Here is a 22270-nt window from a genome sequence, read left to right as displayed (position 1 = left end):
AATTTTGTTTTCGTTTTAAAAATAAAAATAAAATGATTTAATATTTTTTTTTATAAACAAAAATAGTTGTTTTTTGTATAAAACAGAACAGGAAACAGAGAATTAATGAACTTATTACAATAAGCTAATGGATGTATGCTAAATGGAGTATATTTAAAACATACTAGATATAGTAAAATTGTTTCTTTGTCTGTTAGAAATTCAGCACGAAGAAAGGAACCGGTTGTGGTATAAAAAAATTAAGACAAAATTACCAATTATAAAAATTTTTTTTAGCCAACCTTCAAACAAATGTTTTTTTGCTTTAAATATTTTTGTTTTAATTTTTTTCTTCAATATGGTGTGTGGTAGGAATAATTTTCATTAGGCTTATCGAGTCCATTTTGGTGTTTTTTTTTTTTTTTTTTTTTTTTTTTTTTTTAATATTTATTTTAAAAATTTTTGTTTTAGGTGTAAACTGGAATTTGCTTGCTAAAAACTAAACCATTGACTAAACATTAATTGAACCTACTTAGGCAGCCGCACCCCGTCGCCCGTGTCCCATTTGGTTTGCTAGATCGCTGAGCTCTAGCTATGAGATTTGCAGAGTCGTAGTAGGAGCGGATAGTGCAGATCCTCGTCGTAGAGAGCCGAGTCCGCCTTCAGCTGGAGATGCCGCTGCCAGATGGTCTCGTTGTAGCGTGTGGCCAGGTCGACGCGAAAGCCACGCGCCACACACTCATCCCGGAACACGTTCAGCGTGCGACCACGGCGGGGCGCCATGATGAGCGCCACGCCCTGGGGCGCCAAATAATACCAGATGGTATCGACCAGCGCCGATCTGGCCTCATCGAAGAACAAACAGTCCGCACACAATATGAACTCGAATTTCGCTTGCTCCGCCGCCGCACGCGCCGTCGCCTCCTGCCACTTGAGCACGGAGCATTTGGTATAGCAGCTGAGCTCGTTGAGGCAAACAGTTTTGCGCACATTCTCCACGCTCACCTCGTTCCCGTCCGTTAGATGCACCGCATAGGGCTTGGCATACTTGGCCAGCATCAGACCAGCCAGCGAAGTGAAGCCACCGCCCAGCTCCAATATCCACTTGCCACGATATGCGCCCAGATCGGAGAGCACCAGTGCCGTCAGTGCCTCCTCCGATGGCCAGACGCAGATGTTGCCCGTATTGTTGAAGCCCATCAAATCGCTGGCAGTCAGCTGGCGCTCCATGTGATGTATATTGACAGAGTATTCGATATCGTTGTGCAGCTGCATGCGATACTTGTACCAGTTCTCTGTCTTGCCCAAGCACTTGAGGCTCAGGTGATCCTCGAAACTGTCCTGGCGCAGCAGATCGAAACTTTTAAAGCGTCGCACCGATGCTGTTTGCTCCTCACCGAACTCATCGCTGGACGAGCTGACCGTCTCCTCCGAATCCTTGCGCAATACTTTGGCCAGTATACGCCAACGCTTTTGCGCCGTATTCTGCAAATTGGGCGTGGCTGGCGGCGTGGGTGGCATAAAGCCGTTGGCAACACCCAAACAGGATTTGCCAGTGACAATATCTTCCACCTCTAGCTCAACGCTGGGACTGCCCACTTGGCTCTGGCTTTCGGCTGGCATCTCGACGTTGTTATCCAGATCCGAGTTGCTGTTGCTGTTGCTATTGTTGTTGTTGCTGCTGCTGCTATTGATGTGCTGTTGGCTTATGATATTTGTTGTCTGTTCCATTAGCGCATGGCGCTGTTGCTCTTTCAGAGCATTCAACGTATTATCGATATCGTACTGCAGCATCTGCGATATGGTTGCAATATGTTTTGGACTCGCCAGGGCCTCAAACGCTACGTTTCCTCTGGTTTCCTTCTCGTTCAGCTGCTCCGAATTACTGTTCAGTTTTGTTTTTTTGTTTGATTTATTTTGTACTAAGTTAGTTGACATTTTTTCAGGTTCCGTTCAAGTAGTTTTCTCTATCTCTTCCTCTCGCTCTTCTTCTCTCTCTCTCCCTGTCTCTGTCACTTTGACAGTTTTCAGCCCAATTACTGCATGTTGTGCTAAAAAGAAAAAAATTAAAGAAATATATATACAATGTAGAATATTGTAAAAAAAAAGTTTAGTAAGTTATATATAAAAACAGAGATTTACGTTGCGGCAGCTGTGGCAGCTTTTGGTGGCATCAACTTTTCAAATTAACCGCCAACAACTTTTGCCATTTTGACTCGCCTCAAGTCTTTTGCCCCATTATTTTGCAATTATAAATTTTTAATAGCCATTCCAATGTAAATTCTGTCCATAAACGACTGCAAAAAGCAATAATAAATCTTTAGCTAATCTGCTAGACGTATACAAGAGGAAGATGAAGAAAAATAAGTTAAAACAAATTTGCAACATTTTTCATCTACAGACATTTGAATACTTAAGCTGAGGAATTTCTGGCGAGGCAAGTAGAAACATTTTTTCTCTCTTTAATATGAGCTTATTAAAAATAATGCACAAAATGTGTGAAACATTTGTTTTTATTTTCCATACAGATGATGAATAAATTAGCTAATGCATTTTGTAACATATGTGATTAATTTAAAACATTTCTTTGTATAAAATGTTATATATATGCATACGGGCATTACTCTTTCCTTAAATTTTTGTGAATTTTCTTGAAAATGCAGCAATTATAGTGCTATGCAAATGCCAGCATTTTTTTTTTTTTTTTTTTTTTTTTTTTTTTTTTTTATTATTACGTTTTCGTTAGTCTTCTAGTTAATTTAAGTTATTTTAATTTCTTCTAAGTATTTTTTCTAAGTATTTTGTATTTTTGAAGTATTTTGCACTTCACTTCACTTCACTGCACTGAATGACTGACCCCCACCAGGCGACTGAGGAAATGCTGCAGCTGTTGCCCTTTATATAGTGCAACTTTCACTCAAAAAATACGCCATGCTCAAATGTTGAGCCCGACTCCAGGTAGGCCTCGTTGCAGCCGAGCTTTAAGTGACCAATGGGAACACTCTCTGCTGCTCTCAGCTGCACTCTAGCTTCGTTTTACTCAAATATAAAAACCAAATGAACACTGCTGCATACATATAGACAACTTAAATGATCTTATGTAGCTCTTTACCCCTTTCTTTTGATAAGGGCTTCAGACGGAGAGCCGGACTGTAAGATAGACAGGGAGAGGGCAGAGAGAGAGAGAGAGAGACTTACAAACAGAAATAGAAGCAGATATATATGCCAACAGACACGCATAGTTAAATTGGAATACCTCATTACGATGCTCAATAATTTATATACATATATGCTTGAGGTGGCTAAATAGTCTATGTTCATTAATATTTATAATAATAACAAAAAATAAAATTAGACTATACCCATGACAAACTCCAACATTACTTTGTTCATTGCATTTTAAAATGTTCAAAAAATAGTTTTAAATGTATTTTGTATGTATAAAAATTTTGCGAAATTATATATTTAAAAAATATATTATATATTATGTATATGAAAGAGAAAACAAGATTTATGCCAATTTTGGCAACATTTGGCGCCTTTCTTAGTCATCGTAATTCATCAAAAAATGAAGAAAATTTACAGCTTGTAACAAAATTTAATTGTGCTGATGCGGTGAGCAAAGCAAAATAAATACATATTTATATTTGCATACACACACATATATATATATATATATATGTAAACACAAATAAACAATGGGAACTGAACTGAACATTTGACTGCCTGAGGCATAGGGCATTCACTACAGCAACAGCAAAAACATATGGAGCCTGTGCGCGATAAGAAGACGTACAATTCTGATTAAAGCGCGGGTGATTGTATGTGGGTGGCATACCTGGCTGACCCACGACACCTGCTCGTCTCTGGATAATGCGTAATCAAAGTCAGCGCAATTAAAATTCACACAAATCAAGGCTACTGTGTGTGTGTTTGTGTGTGTGTGTGTGAGTGTGAGTGGGAAGGAATGTGTGGTGCCAATGGAATTTTTCTGTTATAAAGCAGAGCAGACATTTAAAACGGAAGCTGAAGGCGTAACAGACTCGGAATGTATGCGACAGAGATAAAGAGAAAGAAAAAGAAACAGAGAGAGAGAGAGAGGGTCTGCGTATGCGTGCAGCTTCATTCATCCATCATCTTGCCGTTTGAAAGCAGATGCGGAAGCCAACGTCAACGGCTATGGCAACACTTAATTGGCGTAAATGCCTCCAGGACTCCAATTTACTTATATAACGACAAAATTTATTTATTTATTTATTTTTTTTTAACAACGATATTTACTTTTATTCAAGTCGCAGCAAATCAACGAGCAGAGGTGGAGTTTAGATAAAACAATGAATATGATAAGCAGAGCTCTTAGCGTTTACCTTTTGGCTTATCAAAAAGCGCGCGCGAATGTGATAAAAAAAATGCTTGACTTGTAAATTATTTTTTACATACTACGCATACGCCGTGTTGTCAAGGCAACAATAGCATGGCACGTGGAGATTACTTGATACCGCTCAAGTGTCCCGCTCATAGGCTTAACTTTAGTAGCTTATATCTTAGTCAAGACTATATTAAGAAAAGTAGTTAAGACTTTATATTAAATATTAGTACAAATACTGTTATATAACAAATATTTATGCACAATATTTGTGAAACACAATAACTGATATATACACAGAAACTGTTGTAAACAAAAAGTGATATACACAAAATCGAATAAACATGAAGGCTGTTATTTACAAAAACTGTTATATATAAAAACTGTAAAACATGACAAGAATTGTACATAAACAAATGAGAGCTGCTATATGCGAAGTCTTCTCTACTCGAAAACTGTTATACATAAAAACTATAAAAAAAAGGAGAGTGAAAAAATACCAAAATTGGTATACACGGTTCGAAATAATATATTTTTAATTCAACTAATAAAAAAATTTAAAAGAAATTTGTCACCAAAGTAGAAAACTTGTAAACATTCTGGTTAAAAAAAAATAAAAATAAAAATATGAAAGCAATTTAATTAAGCTCTGAAATGTCAAATAAAAGACAACATTAAATTTTCAGCTATTTCAATAATTCATCAACTGCTTCAGCCCCAACAATGGGGGGTCAGCAACAACAAAATCAGACAATTCCAACTAAATTCATTTTGATAAGACGCGCACTTGATCAAACATTAATAACTTTGAAGCACTCCGCAATCCATTCTAGCTAGCGTCGAACTGAAAACTTTTTGGAAACTTGTTTAATGCGCACCGTCGAAAATGTTGATTTACATATTTGAAAACATGAATATTGCGCAGTTGGATGGCAAAGTTTTTTGGGAAACACGAAACTAGAATAGGGGGCTTCGGGTCGGCGTTGCCTGGCCAACAACTTAAGTCTTTGAGTAAACTTTAAGCACTGGCTAAGAGCACAATAAAATCGAAAAATCGCTTCAATGTTTACATAATGCGCCGGCTAACCGGCGGATATGCTAACTGATCCTGTCTGCCAGCCAGCAAACACCTGCCGAGGCCTGGCGGCCAATGAACACGCCTAAAAGTATACATTAAGTAAATTTGCAAGTACAATGAGAAGGATGGTGCGCCAAAAGTGGGCGTGGCTGATTGTAATTTAAAGTTTTCGTTGTGTGCGAATTTCGGCGCGCTCAATTCAATTCCACGACCAAGTGGCAAGTGGCAAGTGGCAACTGTGACGAGACAAAAAAAAAATAAAGTTGAGGGCCAAAGTACAAAGCGAAAAGGTTCTCCAAATGCCACACACATACACGCATCACCCAATCCCAAAGTGAATGAGTGACGTCGGCAGGCAACTGCTCCGCCTGCCTATATCACGCCCTCCAACTCCAAATATCTTCCCAGCTGCGCTGTTTCATTTCACTTGCCGTTCCGTGTCAACGATGCCGCAGCACGCAAACTTATATGGCTCACATACGCACACTCGCACACACACACATACACAAACACATAATATGTTATAAACATACATATGTAAGTATGTGTGCGTGTAAAATGTTTACACTGTTAACACTCAGACAAGTAGTTAGGTAATATGTATACAAATAAGTTATTGTTTCCAAAATTATTTTTGAAAAGAATTCGTCAAATTTTCTTCATATGAAAAAACATATGAAAACAACATCATAAAACATACAATTGAATATAACAAAAAAAAATATTTTATTTTGCGATATAGCAAATTATAAATAAAAATTAGTAGATAACATATAAAGCTAATAAATTATATCAAATTTAACAGAGGTTAGTATCGTAATTTAATAATACTAACTAAACTAAAAAAAAAAGCAACTTGATTTTGTGCATCAATTGTTTGTTTTTTTTTTTTCTTCTTTTTGTATTACTATTTTCCTTAAGTAACAAATTTCTAATTATTTATTTTTTCGTTTGATTTATAAGTCTTAACACCTTTATAATTATTTATACATAAATTACGCCTGCATTAATTGTTGGACTAATTTTCTCTCAGTGCATCTGCCTTTTATGTACATATGCTTCACTCATTGCTCGCGTAAACTCTTACAATTCATTATTTATTACATTCACTGTCATGAAATTTGCTCAGCTTTTTTCGGATTTTTTTTTCTCGGTAGCTAACCTTGAAGCCATGAACGACAAAGCACACGAACACACACACACACACTCTAAATGTATACATTATGCTATAGATAAAGTCTGGGAATCTGACTATAAAGGGTTTCGTTAACGCGCTAGGCAGATAATAAGATCTAACTCAATTATGAGCAGACGCGCAGACAGTAATTTTATCAAGGCGAATTGAATATACCTTGCCGATACTTTTGATAATAAAGATAAAACAGTGAAAGTGTGGGCCACGCCCACCTGATGGCTTCTGTCAAATGATAATTTAAATAAACAGAAAATAAGTTAAGAAATCAATAGGCTATACTAATATTAAACCACAGTTTGGATGTCACTGAATAACAGCAGTTGAAACAGTTTTTTAAAACGGTAAATACAATTAAAATGTATATTAGACAGACTCGAAATGATAGAAGTCATAATGCCAAATTAAAATCAAATTGCTTTCCAGCTGACCTTTTCAGCTGGCATTCAAAATGCTTAAAGCAATGTCTGTGAACTTTAAGCTACTGCAAAAATAACAAAAGCAAAAGGGAGAAAAAATACTTCACATTTTTTTCTATCATAAAAATAACACTTTAATAATCATAATCAAAATCTGATCAAGATGAATGCTGTGCATTCCCGCAATCTCGGAATACCTCACACTAAAAAAACAAAAAACAAAAACAAAATATAAAAAATTCCCACAATAATAAATAAATCGATTCATTTTTAATTTGAAGACAGATCAAAGAGAAATACTTGCAAATGTATTAAAAATGACCCAACTGCAGACGATCAAATAATAGAGCTTGTTTGTAAGACCTATAGAGGCATATAGAACATTATCAACCTACGCGGGGTATGCGTAATCTGGAGAAAAAAAAAACCAAAACAAATGAATGTGCGCTCGATTAAAATTTTGTGCTTGCGTCTTAAACTTTTATTAGCGCCCATAATGCCCATCGATTTATGAGCAACTAGCTGTCCGTCTAGCTGTCCTCACTGTCTATCTGTCCATCCCTGAGTGTGTGTGTGTGCATGTGTGTTTGTTTCGCTGGCGATTTGTTTACTGTTTACTAAACATTAAGGCAGATTTACTGTCGTAAGCTGATGCGAATCGAACTTTTGCGCGGCTGCAGGCAAGGCATTTATTTATCTTTAAATATATACGTGCATATCTTTATTTATCTTCCTATGTATGTATATTTATGCATTTAAATGCAACGGCATCATCTCCTCACTGAAATGTGTATGCGAAAAGTCCTCGAGCAACTGCAAGTTATGTAAATACATATATATTAATGCAGCACGAGAAAAAAAAACTCATATTTCAATTTCATATTCTTTGGTTTTGGTTTTTGTTTTTTTTTTTTTTTTTTTGCCCCACTTGATGCATTGGAGATGCCGCTGGGAATTGCCTCGGGAGCTTTGCGTTGCCTTAATAAAATATTAATTAAATTATTTGCATAAGCTATGTAGTACAGCGGAAGTGCTTGGCCGAGTGTCAGCCACGTTTTTATTGCCTGCCAGTCACAGTTGGCCAAGACGCTTTGGTCGCGCGGGGCGTGGCACATATTCTGCAGCTGTCTGAGGCAGACACGTGTGTTTGATTCTATTCCCCCTCCCTCTCTCACTCTCAGTCTCTACCTCTCTCACTCCCTCAGTCTACCCGTAAGGTAGTCGAACTTCACGCTGACATTCAGCGTAAAGTTCAAGGATCCCTGCATTTGTTGCAAATCCCTTTTCGGATGACTTGGCACTTTACCTATGTATGTGTGTGTAGCCACCATATCAAACAATAGTTATATATTTATATATTTTACTTATTGATTTATTGTACGGTTCTTTGACATTCGCACCTGCAGCAATACATACTTTTTACATCCATCAATTTTGTTGTGGCTACTTTTAATTTTGGTTTTTTATATGCATTGTATTTAGGGCACACTTTAAGCCACGTGTCACTTAAAAATAAAATTTACATTTTTGATGTCATCCCAACAGGCGACTCCTACTCCGCTGTCTGACTGAGCTAAATGTTTTCCAGGCACTTTTTCACATCCTACAGCGCTGCTTATTAAAATAATAATACATTTTGTTTATACAAGTTTTTATGTATAAAAAAAAATATTTTTAAAAATAAATATATCACACGAATATAATTCTTTAAATTTAAAAACATTTTAGGTAAAATATATTCATAGAGCAGGTCACATTCGACTCTAGTAGAATTAATTGCATAAGGCAAATATGTAAAACATTTGTGTTGAAATGGCTTAAAGTCGCCATAATTGGGCGTTGTGGGCGTGGCGCTAGAAGCAGTGATTATCTTGGGCAGCTAAGCTACAATACATAAAATAAAAGCGAGAATAAAAAAAAGAGAAAATTTGAAACCAGAGAATCGCTTGACCTTTTCACAGCGCAGCTACAAAGAGACTCTATGACATAGATAGACACACAGACATACATGTATATGTACGTGGTTGTATGTGTATTTGTACTTTGAGCAAGCTGAGGTCGTTGCTAAAGGCATTTGTAAAAGTCATTGTCGCGTTCTTAATCATTGGAGCTGACAAAAATTTGTTTGCTGGCAGGCGCCATAATTTCAAAATGAACGAAATTTCAGAGCGAAAAAGTCAGGATACAGTAGAGTGAGGAAGGGAGAGAGGGAGGAAGAGAAAGAGAGAGATAGAGTGGCAAGGGGAAAGTGTGGCAAACATCATCGTTAGCGCCAAAATTAACATAAACATCAAAAACAGACGATGCCAAACAAACAAAGCTGAAGAAGAAGGGAACAGCGGAAAATCGGAAAATGTTCTACGATAATAATCCACTTAGCTAGCAAATGCCACGTGCTGAGCCAATTAGTCGGCCAAATTGCATATATTTTTGGCATTAATTTAATAAATAAATAAAGCCAGCGTAATACATCATATTGCGCAGAAAAAAAAAGAAGAAAAATAAAGAAAAAGAAAAGTAAAGTACAGAAAACTGCATTGACGTTGTTGCAAATAAATAAATAGAGCCATAAATAAACAAGCAGGCAAATTGTTTGCGCAATAAACATACTCACACACATACACATACACACTCACATTTTTATGGATACACTCCTGTTTCTCAACAACATTGCCATAGCTACATGAAATCTCCTCAGAGTCAGTTACAGCCTAACAGTGCCTGTGCCTGTGCCTGTGCCTGTGCCTGTGCCTGTGCTCTGGGGCTGTCCTTTGACAAGCCAACGGCTAAGGTAACGGGAGAACGTGCGACATGCTACATGCTGCATGCTACATGGACACAATGTCAGTCTATAAATAGTCAACGCTGTCGTGGGTGGGCAGATCACTGCCTGAGGTGCAGCTGACAGCAAAAGCAGGAATAGTCGTAGCTGACAGGCAATGGTACAGGCAGTGGCAGCGGCAGAGGCAGAGGCAGCGGCAGCGGTAGCGGCAGCGGCGTCAGCATCAGCAGCAACTGACAGAGGCGACGTGTCTCGATGTCATCGTCTGGCTCCGGCTCTGGTTAAAGGTTTCCAAGCTGCCAGTTGCCGGTTGCCACTGACAATGTTGGACTTTCAACTCACTGACAGAAAATGCGTGCAACTAATTAGCAGTAAAAGGAGCAATCAAAATGTAAAAATCGATATACATATATCTAATCGACAAATATATAATATCGATAGTATGAATAATAGTGATAATAGCGAGTATCATAAACTTTGGCAATTGTCATATAAAATATATTTGCTGCTAACTATACATCAATATTTATCGATTTTAGAAATTCAGGCTTCTGATATACAAAAAAAAAAAAAAAAACAAACAAAAAAAACAACTTATTCAAATTAACTTACTATTCAGAGTTCATAGACAAATATTCTTTCTAAAGTTTTGCTTCGTTAATGAAAGCGATATTTATCGATCAAGTCTAATTGCTGGCTTTTAAGTAATATTACTTACATACAAGTGATTTAATTTTGGTTCATTATAAATGCTTTTGGCTCAGTGTACTGTCACATTTATGGCTCGAGTGGCATGAGTGAGTTTTATTCCTGGGCTGGTGCTGGTGCTGATGCTGCTACTGCTGCTGTTCACTGACGCTGTTGCGTGCCACGTAAGTGCTCCTCTGGTGCATAGAGGGCACGGGTTGAGCGGGGGTGCGTTGGCTGGAGCGGTGTGGGAACTTAGTGCTGCTGGGGATGCTTAAATGCTTTCATCACTCAGCTGGAAAGCCTGGCACGCTTCAGCACTCGCACGCACAACAAGTTAGTTGCCCCCAACGATGAAGCAGAAGCAGATGGAGAGCCACTGCTATCTGGAGCATGGACGGCGACTGGGTCAGCGTGCCTAAGTAAACATCATTCACAATGTGGGAGGCATAGAAGCGTCCGCAACGACTGTTCTCAATTGACCTTTTCTGGCCATAAGTCGTTACCTTTGCAGGAAACTGGTTGAAGGTCCATGTCACATGGGTAGCAACATGATTGATAGTTTGAGAGTATGAGATTGAGCACGGCCAGGCTGAACTCAATATTTGCGACAGTTTTGTTGAGCATCCAAGTGGCTCGTTGGCATGTTTATTGACTGTGAATGAACTGTGAGCGGCCGTTGCCAAAGCTCCACAAATCTTCGACACAAATATTCCCTAGGACCCCTTGTTAAGACATTGCGGGGTGGGCGTGACCTGACCTGCTGGAAAACTGGTCACAGAGAGAGAGTGAGACAGAGACGGAGGGATATCTGTGTGACAAATTGTGCGTATCCTGGCAATCTATTTGAATTGCAACATAATCGTTAAAGATAAGTGGGTCGGCTTATAATATGCTTGTAAAAACATTAGAATAATGTTTAAAACTTAAGTTTTAGTGTGGATGTAAATTTGGGAAATTGTTTTCCCAATATACATATATACATAAGTATTATACTTTATATATAACGATCGTACTTCATTGCGAATATGAAAATATATTTTAAATTTCATATGATTCATATATAATGATAACTAATTTATCCAAAATTTAAAAAGTTATAAATCTGAGTTTTCACTAAATTTTAGGCATTTTTTAGTTTTTATTTTAATATAAAAAGCTACTTTTACAGATTTTCTTTCTATTCTTCAAAGTCATATTATTTAGAGCTCATGCTAAGCCAAATTCGATGTATTCTAGATTTTCAATTTGATTTTCATTTCCAATATGAGCCTAAGCTGATTCCATTTCAACTAGCAAAACAATCAGAAACTAGATAGCAAATGCAAGCAAAATAAAACATATTGAAACCATAAATCTATCTAGCTTAAAAACGAGTTGCATATAATAGAAATACTCGTAGCTGTGCACTTTTTCCCCTCACCATAAATCAAATTACACTCCGAAGTTGCATTCGTTTTCGTTATCTATTTGATTGCACAATTTCATTTGCCAATTTATATACATATACATACATATGTATATATACATATATATCTGAATTTCAATTAAAAAACTGTTGTTTTCTAAAAAAAGGAAAGCAAAACAAAACAAATAACAACAAAAGGGGCTTAAAATATGAAAACCATTTAGTAAATGCGCTTGGTTGGGCACTTAAGCCCTACCATAGGCAAAAGGCAACAGAAATAAAGCAACATTTATTTTCCTAATGAACTTTGACACGTGTGCGCGGGGCGTAGCGGGGCGGCGGGTGTTGGTCAATTGAATAAGGCATGGGAAGAAAAAGGAGAATGAACACAGTTCGCGTGTGTCTGTCACTGGTCGAGAGCTGAGCTGGGAAAATGTGAAAAGTGCATGTGCAGAAACGGGAACAACAACAACAACAACAACAACAACCGCTAAAGCAAAGCAGCGCACAGCAACAAATACCAAAAGCTACAATGAATGAAAAATCAGTTTGGCGCATGCAATTTTGAAAGTGCCCTCGGCGGGCTAACTGACTAAATGACTGCATGACTAACAGCATGACTGCTTGACTGCCTGACTGACAAGCCAAGTACTAGCAACAGCAACAACAACAACAACAACAATAGCAATCGCGGCAACTAAATGTTGGCCAAATGCCGCTTATCAGAAAATCGTTGCAACTGCAACGAAAAAATAGTTTTAAAATAAAAAAGTATATGCGACTTGGCTATACGCTATAAATAATCTTTGCATAGGTTTTCGATAAATTAAATAATCGATAGCTATTCCTATTGACCAATTATAATATTGATATGAAATTTTGTGAAATGAATGAGAAAAGGGACACAATTTCATTGATAGATGAGCTAATATGATTGAATATTTTATGTAAAATCGAAATTTTTACAGAGAGTTTCAGATGACAAAAAAAAAAGGCAATGAAAGCAGTTGATTATATGATATGAGTTATGTCTGCATAAGTTATCGATTATTGGGCTAAACGATAATTTGTTTGCATTAATTAATAAACATGTTCGTCTGTTGTCTGCTTGCTTGCTAAAGCTATTTATCGATAACAGCGATACTTTAAATAAATTATCAGTAAAATTGATAATATCACGAATATTACTTAAAGCAGGATAAAAGATTAAGGGATTGAGACAATCAGAACAATGCGATATGTAATATAATTTAGATGTACATTCAAAACATACATAATTTACTATTGACTATCCTACAATTAAAATGAGGCGATCCTTCCTCTTGGTATTTGTATCTAGTTCTTATCTGCCCATAATAGTCGAAAGCATTTGGCTGTGTGTGTATTTGTGAGCTTGTGCGCGGCCAAGACCAAGGATTGCATATTTTTGAGCTGACGCAGCGTATACGTAATGCGCGTTGGCGATTGAGTGCATTACGTATACGCCGCATCCGACAAGAACTGAGCTCAGATAGTTGCGCACATTATGCAAACTTGGCAATAAAAATTCAATTAAGTTACAAGGACACAATGTCAAGTGGCAAGGCTCGATAAATCAAAAAATAATAAAATAACAACAACGAAAACACAACCACACACACACACACAGCAGGGCAACAAAATTGTGACATGCTGCGCAGCCTATATGACTTTGATGCACGTTTTAATTATAATTTTGACGCCAACTGTTTAAACACGAGCATACACAGCGATAACACATGGCCTCTGTGTGTTGTGTGTGTGTGTGTGTGTGTGTATGTTGTGTATTTGGCTTGTTGTTGCTTTTGTATCGCTTGCACTAATTGTTTCGGACAGGGCCGCATAGAAAATGCTGAGCCGACCAAACTTTCGACTGCTAGCTGAGAAATTGAAAAGCATAAGAGGCAAAAGAGAGAGAGAGAGAGAAAGAGAGAGAGAGTGAGAGAAAAAGAAAGAGAGAGATGGCTCAAACTTAATTGAGGCAGCAGCCAGCACAAAGGACAATAGCCGGCACAAGCCGCAAAAACCCACACACAATTACACTTACACACACATATACACACATACACGATGAAACATAGTCACACACACCAACACACACATTAGTGCCACATATGGTCAACATAAGTCAGAAAACCAAAACGTGCAGCCCATATGATACACAGATCGCCTCTATGCACTTGGCAAAAAATATATATATAAATAAAATAAAATTAAATAAATTTAAAATAAGAAATATTATAGATGAATACTTAGAATTTTATTATTTATGTACTATACTTTATTTTAAATTATTTTGAAAATGTGCTTGTAAATTCATATGCTAGAAACTATATTAATATTTGTTGCTCATTAATTATATAATTATATAATAAAATAATTTAAATGATAATTATAATAATAATATAATAATTAATTAATTTGTTAGTTTATAGATTAATTAAATTTTTTATTATTTTTTATTTCATTTTTGATTTATTCAAATATTTATTTTTTAATGAATTTGCTGAATTTATATATATTTATATATTATTTATCAATAATAATATTTAATAATTACATTTAACAATGCCCAAAAATATTGATTTACTTTTTCTCTTTAATAATAATGAGAATGAGATTAGAACAATATGTATAAAATCCATTAATTATGAGTAATCCGGGAATTTTATAATGCACAGCATCTCTCGCGCCCAATTAGCATTGTTGAAGTCAGGGAGCTTAAGAGCTTTTCGTAAAGTGTAGTGAAAATCAACAACGGCTCAACTTTTCACGGTGTCTCGAGCGTATATATGTTTGTGTGTGTTCGTGCACATACACATACACATGTATATGTATATATGTATATCTACGTTTTCGCCTCAGCATTTCAATAGGGGTGTTTGTTAGATTTATGGCCCCGATGCTATAAGTTTGAGTGAATAAGGATGTCTGTGTGCCGGTGTGTGTGAGTGCGAGTGTGTGTGTGCAAGCTGTACTCAATTAATACACATCAGTGTGACATTAGTGCCATTTATTTGAACAGGCAAGGGAAATAGAGTGGATCAAAGACACAGATATTAGATGAATGTGAATTTGTTTTTGCATTTGAATAGATGGACAAGCTGAGTGGGCGCAATGGGGGTGGGAGGGCGGAAATTGAAGGGAAGGGGAGAGAAGATGGCATGCCCAAATGTAATGCCACATGATGCGACATAATCGCAGCACATTTGCGACACGCCCAACGCACATTTGCGGTATAATTCATCAATAGAGTGCACATAAATTTTCGGTGTCTATCCATCAAATCGTTAACTGAACTTTAAAATGCATAGCAAAATTTATGTGTATTTATCTCGTTCTTTTTATGATAGTGCCCAAAAGAGCGGGAGAGAGAGAGAGAGAGAGTGAGAAAGAGAGAGAGGGAGGGAGTATGCACTGAAATGAGAAACAAGCAAGCAGAAAATAAATTACAGCGACATTTGACTTTAATTTGGCCATAAAATGCGGCACAGCGTGCGCTGCAAGCAGCGCCAAAAACTGTGCGCACTAAAATAAATTAAACGCCAGCTAAACTTTATTTGCGATATAAATAAATAAATAAACGAACGTTCAAATAAATCAAAATGAGAAGCAAACCAGAAAACTTGAGCTGAAACTGATACAGCTACAGAAACTGGGCAAAGAGTTGAACTCAATTTTGCAAATGCCTGCGAATTGCTGAGCGTAAATCGAATGCATTTGAAGCATTTGCAATTGCCAGCAAATACCTCTCAATTAATTACTAATCAGAGGTGAACGGACATGAAACTGAAATTAATTATGCAATTGAAATGCACTGCAGCTACAGCAAGAATTTGATCGAAAATCGAATTTTTAACGGAATTTAAATAGAATACTTTATAGATATCTAAATTCTAACAGAATTTGATAAATATTTAGATAATACCTGTTTTTTAGATACTTTATCTGCCCTAATTTAATATCTGCTTTATTAAATTAATTCATTATATGTTATATGAATATGTGATTGTTATATAAATATATTTAACAGAGTTTACTAAAAAGGTTCATTACTTGTTTTATGCTTGACAAAATGTATAAGTATTATTAAATTTAATAGGCTTAATAAATAAAACTTTAACCATACAATAATAAATAAATTTACTTTTCGAAGTAAAATAGTAAAAAAAAAAATTTTTTTTTTTTATTTTATTTTTATTTTTATTTTTTTGTATGCAGAAAACTGAACTATGACTTAAGTCAACTTGATATATTTTTTATTTTGTTTTATTTTATTTATTTTTTATTATTAAACTTTTGTATGTCTTTTAAAAATACCTTAGGTTTTTATTGTTAATTGAACCAAAATAAAATGTGGTATATGAAATTACTACGTCTCAAATACTATAAAAATTTGCTAAATTAAAATTGATTAAAAGTGAATTGAAGAAAAAAATCCACTGTTTTAATCAAAATTTTGTATTTAAGTGGCGCTGAATGATAAGTATCGCAAAATGCTACAAAAACCAATTGTCTTAGCTGAAACTTCATAAACACTTTAAATGATATCAATTTTATATCAAATATTTTGCTTCGATTTCATTAAGGAATATCTTATCAATAGTGTATTTTAACTGTGCTACTACTTCGACCCTTTTCCTTTTCAGCTTTTAGCGATTTGACTATAATTATTTTTCAAACCAATTGCCAAAATTTAACTAATGAATTATTTAACATTTAAAGTACGCCTTAAGCTGCCAATTTGCGAACATCTTAATTATACACTTTTATCACCCACTCTCTCTCCCCCTCTCTCTCTCTCGCTCTCTATCGATGCTCCGTAAAACTTTCGCTATCTCATATTGCTTATTACTTTATCTACGGCCACGAGCAACAAAAATTTATTTATGCATTTCAATATACATATAATAATATAAATAGAGTGAGAGAGAGAAAGAGAGAGAGAGAGAGAGAGAGAAGTGCTGCTCTGACATTCTATAGCCTAACTGGAAATAAAGTTTTGAATTACAATTGGAAATTGTAACATTTTAAGCACATTTCAGGCAACTCAACTTGAACAATCGGGTTGACCTTTTGCAGTGCCAACTGTGCGACTTTCAGCTGTCAAACTGCATAGTTTGGCTGCAGTAGCCCAAGCAGCAGGAGCAGCACAAGCAGCAGGCGAAGCAGCAGCAGCAGCAGGAGCTCTGCCAATTGGTCCCTTGACCTGCTCTACTGCTGCTTGCTCAGTTCTTCGTCGTTGCCAAAAAAGAAAAATAAATAATCATAAAATATTTCAACTTGAAATTGGAGTGACTTGAACAGAAGAACTATGTCACAAGTCTGAAGATTAAGATACGTTTCATTAGAGCCCATGGCATTGAGTGGGTTTTAGTTAAGATAACGGGAACTTTATCAATAGACGGGCTATTTATGCTACACTACAACAAAAGACTGCAGTTAATGGAAACATAACGGTCCAGCTGCTACAACAATAACAAAGAGGAGCAGCAGCAGAAGCTGAAATATGTTTACAAATAACCTCACATAACATTGTTTTGCTTACCATTCACAAGAATTGAATTGATAAGAATTGAAATAAAAAATTCAATGAATCTCGGCGGCAATTAAACTCAGTACGCAAACAAATTTTGAATACGATATGTTTTATTGTTGTTTTTTTTTTTTGTATTTTTTATAAACTTATTTTTTTAGTTTCGCCAGTTTATGGATATTTAATGTACGCAATTATTAACACAATATTCTGATTTTTCATTTTTATTTATTTTTTTTAATATAATTTTTTGTTTGGTTTCATTTCATTTTCAATTGCACAAATGTGTTTCAAAAATACGCTTTGAAAATTGAATTTTTGAATTTTTATTCAGTTGTTAATTATTTTCAAAAATACACTCACACACAAACACACGCATTCACACACACGCGTCCGCACACAAACAGAGCCGTTATGTTGCGAAGCGAGGCGCACGCGGCCAGCGACAACAACGAACTGAAAATGGTTTGTAACTGAAACGAGGGGCAGCTCGTTAATTTTATAGAGCCGCGGCCAACGTTGCGTATGAGCGACGGCAGCAAACTGAATCGCCGAAACGCTGCAAACAGTGCGCACGATACGTATGCGGCCAACATGTTTGAGCGAACCTGTTCGACGCTTCGCTGGTTATGTGGGTGCACGAACAACAAGAAGAACCCATAGTTGGAGCGGGTTACAGTTGGTCGACGGACGACTCGGCTTATCACTAGAAATTAAGACAAAAGCCGGGCTGCTTCTACTGATGCTGCTGCTGCTGCTGCTGTTGCTGTTGCTGTTGCAGCATAACGAAAATTAAATGAGACCACAAAATAAAACAAGCAGCAGAAGAGGCAGTAACTGAAAGAGGAAGACGATAAAGAACAGACTTCCCGTTGTAAAGCAGTTACGTCTTCATCTCTCGCTCACATTCTGGGAAAATAAAATTAGCTTGAAGGCCTTCGCAATAAAAATAAAGGCATTTAATGAGATGACAAACTAAGATGGTAAGAAGTTAAAAAAAAAAATTGAATATTCGAAAACTGACTAAATATCGAAATGTTCTTAAAATAAATGAATAATAATGATACAATTTATTTAAAATATTGAAATAAATAAAGCCTTTAATACAATGTCAAGTTAAGATGCTAAGGAGTTTAATCAAACCAAAATTAAATTATTAAAAAATTAACAAAATAAATAAATGCTAATAATAATAAAACTTTTTTTTTAATATTCAAATAAAATCCTATTAATTAAATATTATATAATAAAGAAACCGTTTTTTACGCTTAATAATGACAGATAACTTAAATTAATAATAATAATAAACTTACTTAATATAGAAAAAAAAAAAAAAAAATATTAATAAATAATAAAAAAAAACGGGTTTTTATGCTTCATAATTTGCTTTAACTCCATCTAATTTTGTTTTAATTTAAAAATGAAAAATCAAATATTTTCTATTTTAATTTATGTATGTACATATGAGTTTTCAATTTATTTTATGTATTTATAAATTTATACATTACATAAGAAGTATACCAACCATAATCAAAATATATACACATATACCCTTAAACGTGTTTAATCAAACTTTTCACAGCTGTTCGCGAAATCCATTCAGAGCTTCTGGTTCACTACATGCCAACCTACTCAGTGATCCTATGCGTGGGAACGAACTGATTCCATGTGCACGGCCACCCAATGAATTTTGTTGCATTTCACTCGAAAAGGAGCTCGTGGGAACAGAGAAGAGCAAGAGCGAGCATTGTGGAACTTGTGCCAACAAATTGACGTTTCTTTGGCTACAAATTGGCGTGGCCCGCGTTTCACACCGTCTCCAATACGTTTATTGTTGTTGTTTTCGTTTTTGTGTTGCCTTTAAATGATTTTCCATTTGCACATTTCACACAGCTAAATGTTTGCCTTTCATTTCGTTGTTGTTGTTGTTACTGCCAGTGGCAAAAATTTTCATTCATAAAAAAAGGTGAACGATTGTGGGCGTCTCGAGTGCCGAGCATTGAGCGCGAAAAACAATAAAAGGCGAGGAAGAAGAAGAAGAAGAAAAAAGAAGAAGCAGCAGCAACGGCAACGGCAATGGCCTAGGCAGACGAACAGGCGTAGAAATCGTCGAGCGAAAGGGGGCGATTGTAAGAAAAGGGGTGTCGCACGCAAAAGAGCGAGAGAGGGGATCAGGAAAAGACAGACAGAAGAGCCAAGAAAGAATACGGACAAAGTTTTGCACAAGTTTGTCGCCATTGTTGTTGTTGTTGTTATTGTTGTCGCCTCTTTTACGTTTGTATTTATTTATACTTATTAATACAACACACATGTACAGCTATCTGTGTGTGTGTGTGTGTGTGTGTGCGTATTTTTATTTATTTTCTTTTTATTCAACGCGCGCCTTACAAAAAAGAAAAACGGAAATTTTGGTTTCCAAATATTTGTTACATTTTTTTTTTTTTTTTTTTTTTTTTTTTTTGTTTGAAAAGAGAAAAACAATACGAAATTGTAACTGTACCTAATGTAAGTATGTATATATGCTGCTAACTGTATGTGTATGTGTGTGTATTTGTGTGCGTGTGTGTGAGTGCCCGACTTGTCACATTGCTAAAACCCCAGTAACCCAAAGCCAGGCAGTTGGCATTTGTGCGGTTTTTTGTACTGTAAAGCTCCAACGAGCGACTACCACAGCCATTTGGCCCCTCTTGCTGTCCCTATCCCCTTCCCCTACCCACTCACCCTCATCACTAACGGTGTAACCCCATCAAAACGAACAACATCTAACGAAAAATGTCGAGGCAATGCCAGCAAAATGTTAGAGACCAAAACAGAAACAGAACAGAACAAAACAGAACAGAAAATGAATACAGGGACTCACACAAACTGTTGGTCGATAAGGTTGTCCAAATCAAAACATTGAGACCGAAGACGTCTGCTCGCCTGGGCAGACAGTGGGCGGGGCCAGCAGCCTGTGACATAGGCAAACAAAAGCGGCGAGGGCTTAGGGATAATACCTAGTTTGAGTTGGCTCAATTTGGCTATACCCTGCAAACATAAACTAGGTTACCATGGGTAGGCTGCAACTGTGTGTGTGAATGCGAGTAACATAGGAAATTCAATTATTAAAGTGAGAACAGTTAGGAAATAGAAATATTGAAAAAGGATAAACAAAGAATCAAATCAGTTCTAATAGTGGTAGAATGAGCACTTCTTAAATGGTTTTCGTATACTGTGAAATAATATTATTATAAGAAAGTGAATTTCAAATTTAAAAATCCTTTGAAAGATTGCTTTATTCTAGAAAGAAGCTTTAAAATATATCTGCAATTTTTTTATGTAAAAAGATATATTCTAGTCATATTGGAAAATCAAGAAACAAATGTAAAATTTATTAAATCTCCATCAAGAGATACCATTAGGATAACAGAGCCAAAGCTTAATTAGGAAATAGTTGAATCTTGATTTCAACAATTCAAACAGAATGGTCTGAAGAAATAAGAGAACTTGTTCTGAAAATGTTACTATCAAAATATTTCAAGATATTAAACGCCTTAATCTAAACCATTTCTCATTCTTGCGACTACAAATAAAACAAATATTTAAAAAAAAATTAAAATAAATGGAATTCAGAGAACAGTGTTTCCCTTCTCTCAAGCTTTCATTTGCAAACAGGATATCCCCTAGTCAATCACACTCCAAGCTATCCCTCTTGAGTTTTTCATTTATAGCCTGAAGGCAATCGTACACTGGGTTAGAGTTAAGCCCTCGATTATACTTTAAGCTCGCCTCCAATTTTTGAATTTCTCAAGATTTATGCGCCACGAAGGGAAATACCCAGAAAAAATAACTTTGATGAGGGACACATAAAGCAGACAGCAAGGGCAAAAGAGCTACATAAAGAACAGCTGCTGATATATAATATTTGATTTTAAATTTTCAAGTTCTTGCATTTCTTTTCATCTTCCTTTTCAATTTAATGCCAAATAAAGTAAGTTTTGATTAAGTGCCAAATTGATGGACAAACGACAGATGCAGGGCGAGAGCTTATAACTATCCCACAGAGATAACAATAAGATGGAATTGAGTCAGAAAAAGGCAAAACCTTTCTTTCTTAGAGACATATTATGTATGTAGGCCTCGCAATTATGTTTTTTTTTTTTTTTTTGCTTTTCTTTTCTTCTCCTATTTTCCAGAAATTGAATTTAATTGGGTCTGCAAACAAAACCCGAATCTTGAGCCGGGCATAAAGCAGCGTAATTAAAGCGAAATTTACTGAAAAGCATCCCAAAGAATATGAAAGTAAACTGTAATTGAATAGGGACAAGCTGACCCTATTATCAAAGTTGGCCCAAACAAATTAAAAAGCCTTAAGAAGCAATTAGGAAATAAATTTAAGAAATGTTTTAAGAGTTTACAGTTTACACTTTCCTGCATAAAGTTTACATTAAGACAACATTTATAACTAAAATACGAGCATAATTTTTTTTTTTTTTTCAAATTCATATCCGACTAATCAATATGTTTTTATTTGTAATTTTAAAATTAGGCTTACACAAACATATTTTTAAATATATTTCACTTGTTTATAAGCCCAGAAAAATATATTTTTAACTATTTTATTAAGCATATTAAAAAAATAGTTTGTTTATTGATCATAATTTATTTTATTTTTGAAAAGTTTTTTTTTGTTAACAAATTCAAAAGTTTTTTAAATTAATTTAAAATATATATTCTAACAAAAAAAAAATTTGTTGTTTAAATTTTATAATAATGTTTTAAATGAATTTCTGGCGCTGCAAGAAAAATCTTCATATTTTTGTTCT

At 35.5% G+C, this 22270-nt stretch overlaps 1 protein-coding gene and 1 long non-coding RNA gene across 2 annotated transcripts; one reads left to right on the top strand and one right to left on the bottom strand.

The window, feature by feature from the left end:
* Positions 1-389: 389 nt before the first annotated feature.
* Positions 390-17826, bottom strand: LOC6577557 (calmodulin-lysine N-methyltransferase). The gene is made up of 2 exons (XM_002003477.4): positions 17478-17826; positions 390-2030 (listed from the first exon to the last, which is right to left on the bottom strand). Exon 2 carries the CDS (start codon positions 1915-1917, stop codon positions 568-570), a length of 1350 nt encoding a protein of 449 aa, XP_002003513.1. The 5' UTR covers positions 1918-2030; positions 17478-17826; the 3' UTR covers positions 390-567.
* A 262-nt stretch (positions 17827-18088) lies between these two features.
* On the top strand, positions 18089-19924 carry LOC122757206. Its single transcript, XR_006357143.1, has 2 exons — positions 18089-18448; positions 19048-19924. It is a non-coding gene; the product is annotated as an uncharacterized LOC122757206 (long non-coding RNA).
* The last annotated feature ends 2346 nt before the right edge of the window (positions 19925-22270 follow it).

The sequence above is a fragment of the Drosophila mojavensis genome, unplaced genomic scaffold (genome assembly GCF_018153725.1).
Source record: "Drosophila mojavensis isolate 15081-1352.22 unplaced genomic scaffold, ASM1815372v1 contig_36, whole genome shotgun sequence".
NCBI lineage: Eukaryota > Metazoa > Arthropoda > Insecta > Diptera > Drosophilidae > Drosophila > Drosophila mojavensis.
This window is presented reverse-complemented; position numbering and strand designations above follow the sequence as displayed.

Bases quoted from the DNA above. Each gene is read 5' to 3' on its own strand.
- LOC6577557 (XM_002003477.4), bottom strand. From the start codon at position 1,917: ATGTCAACTAACTTAGTACAAAATAAATCAAACAAAAAAACAAAACTG.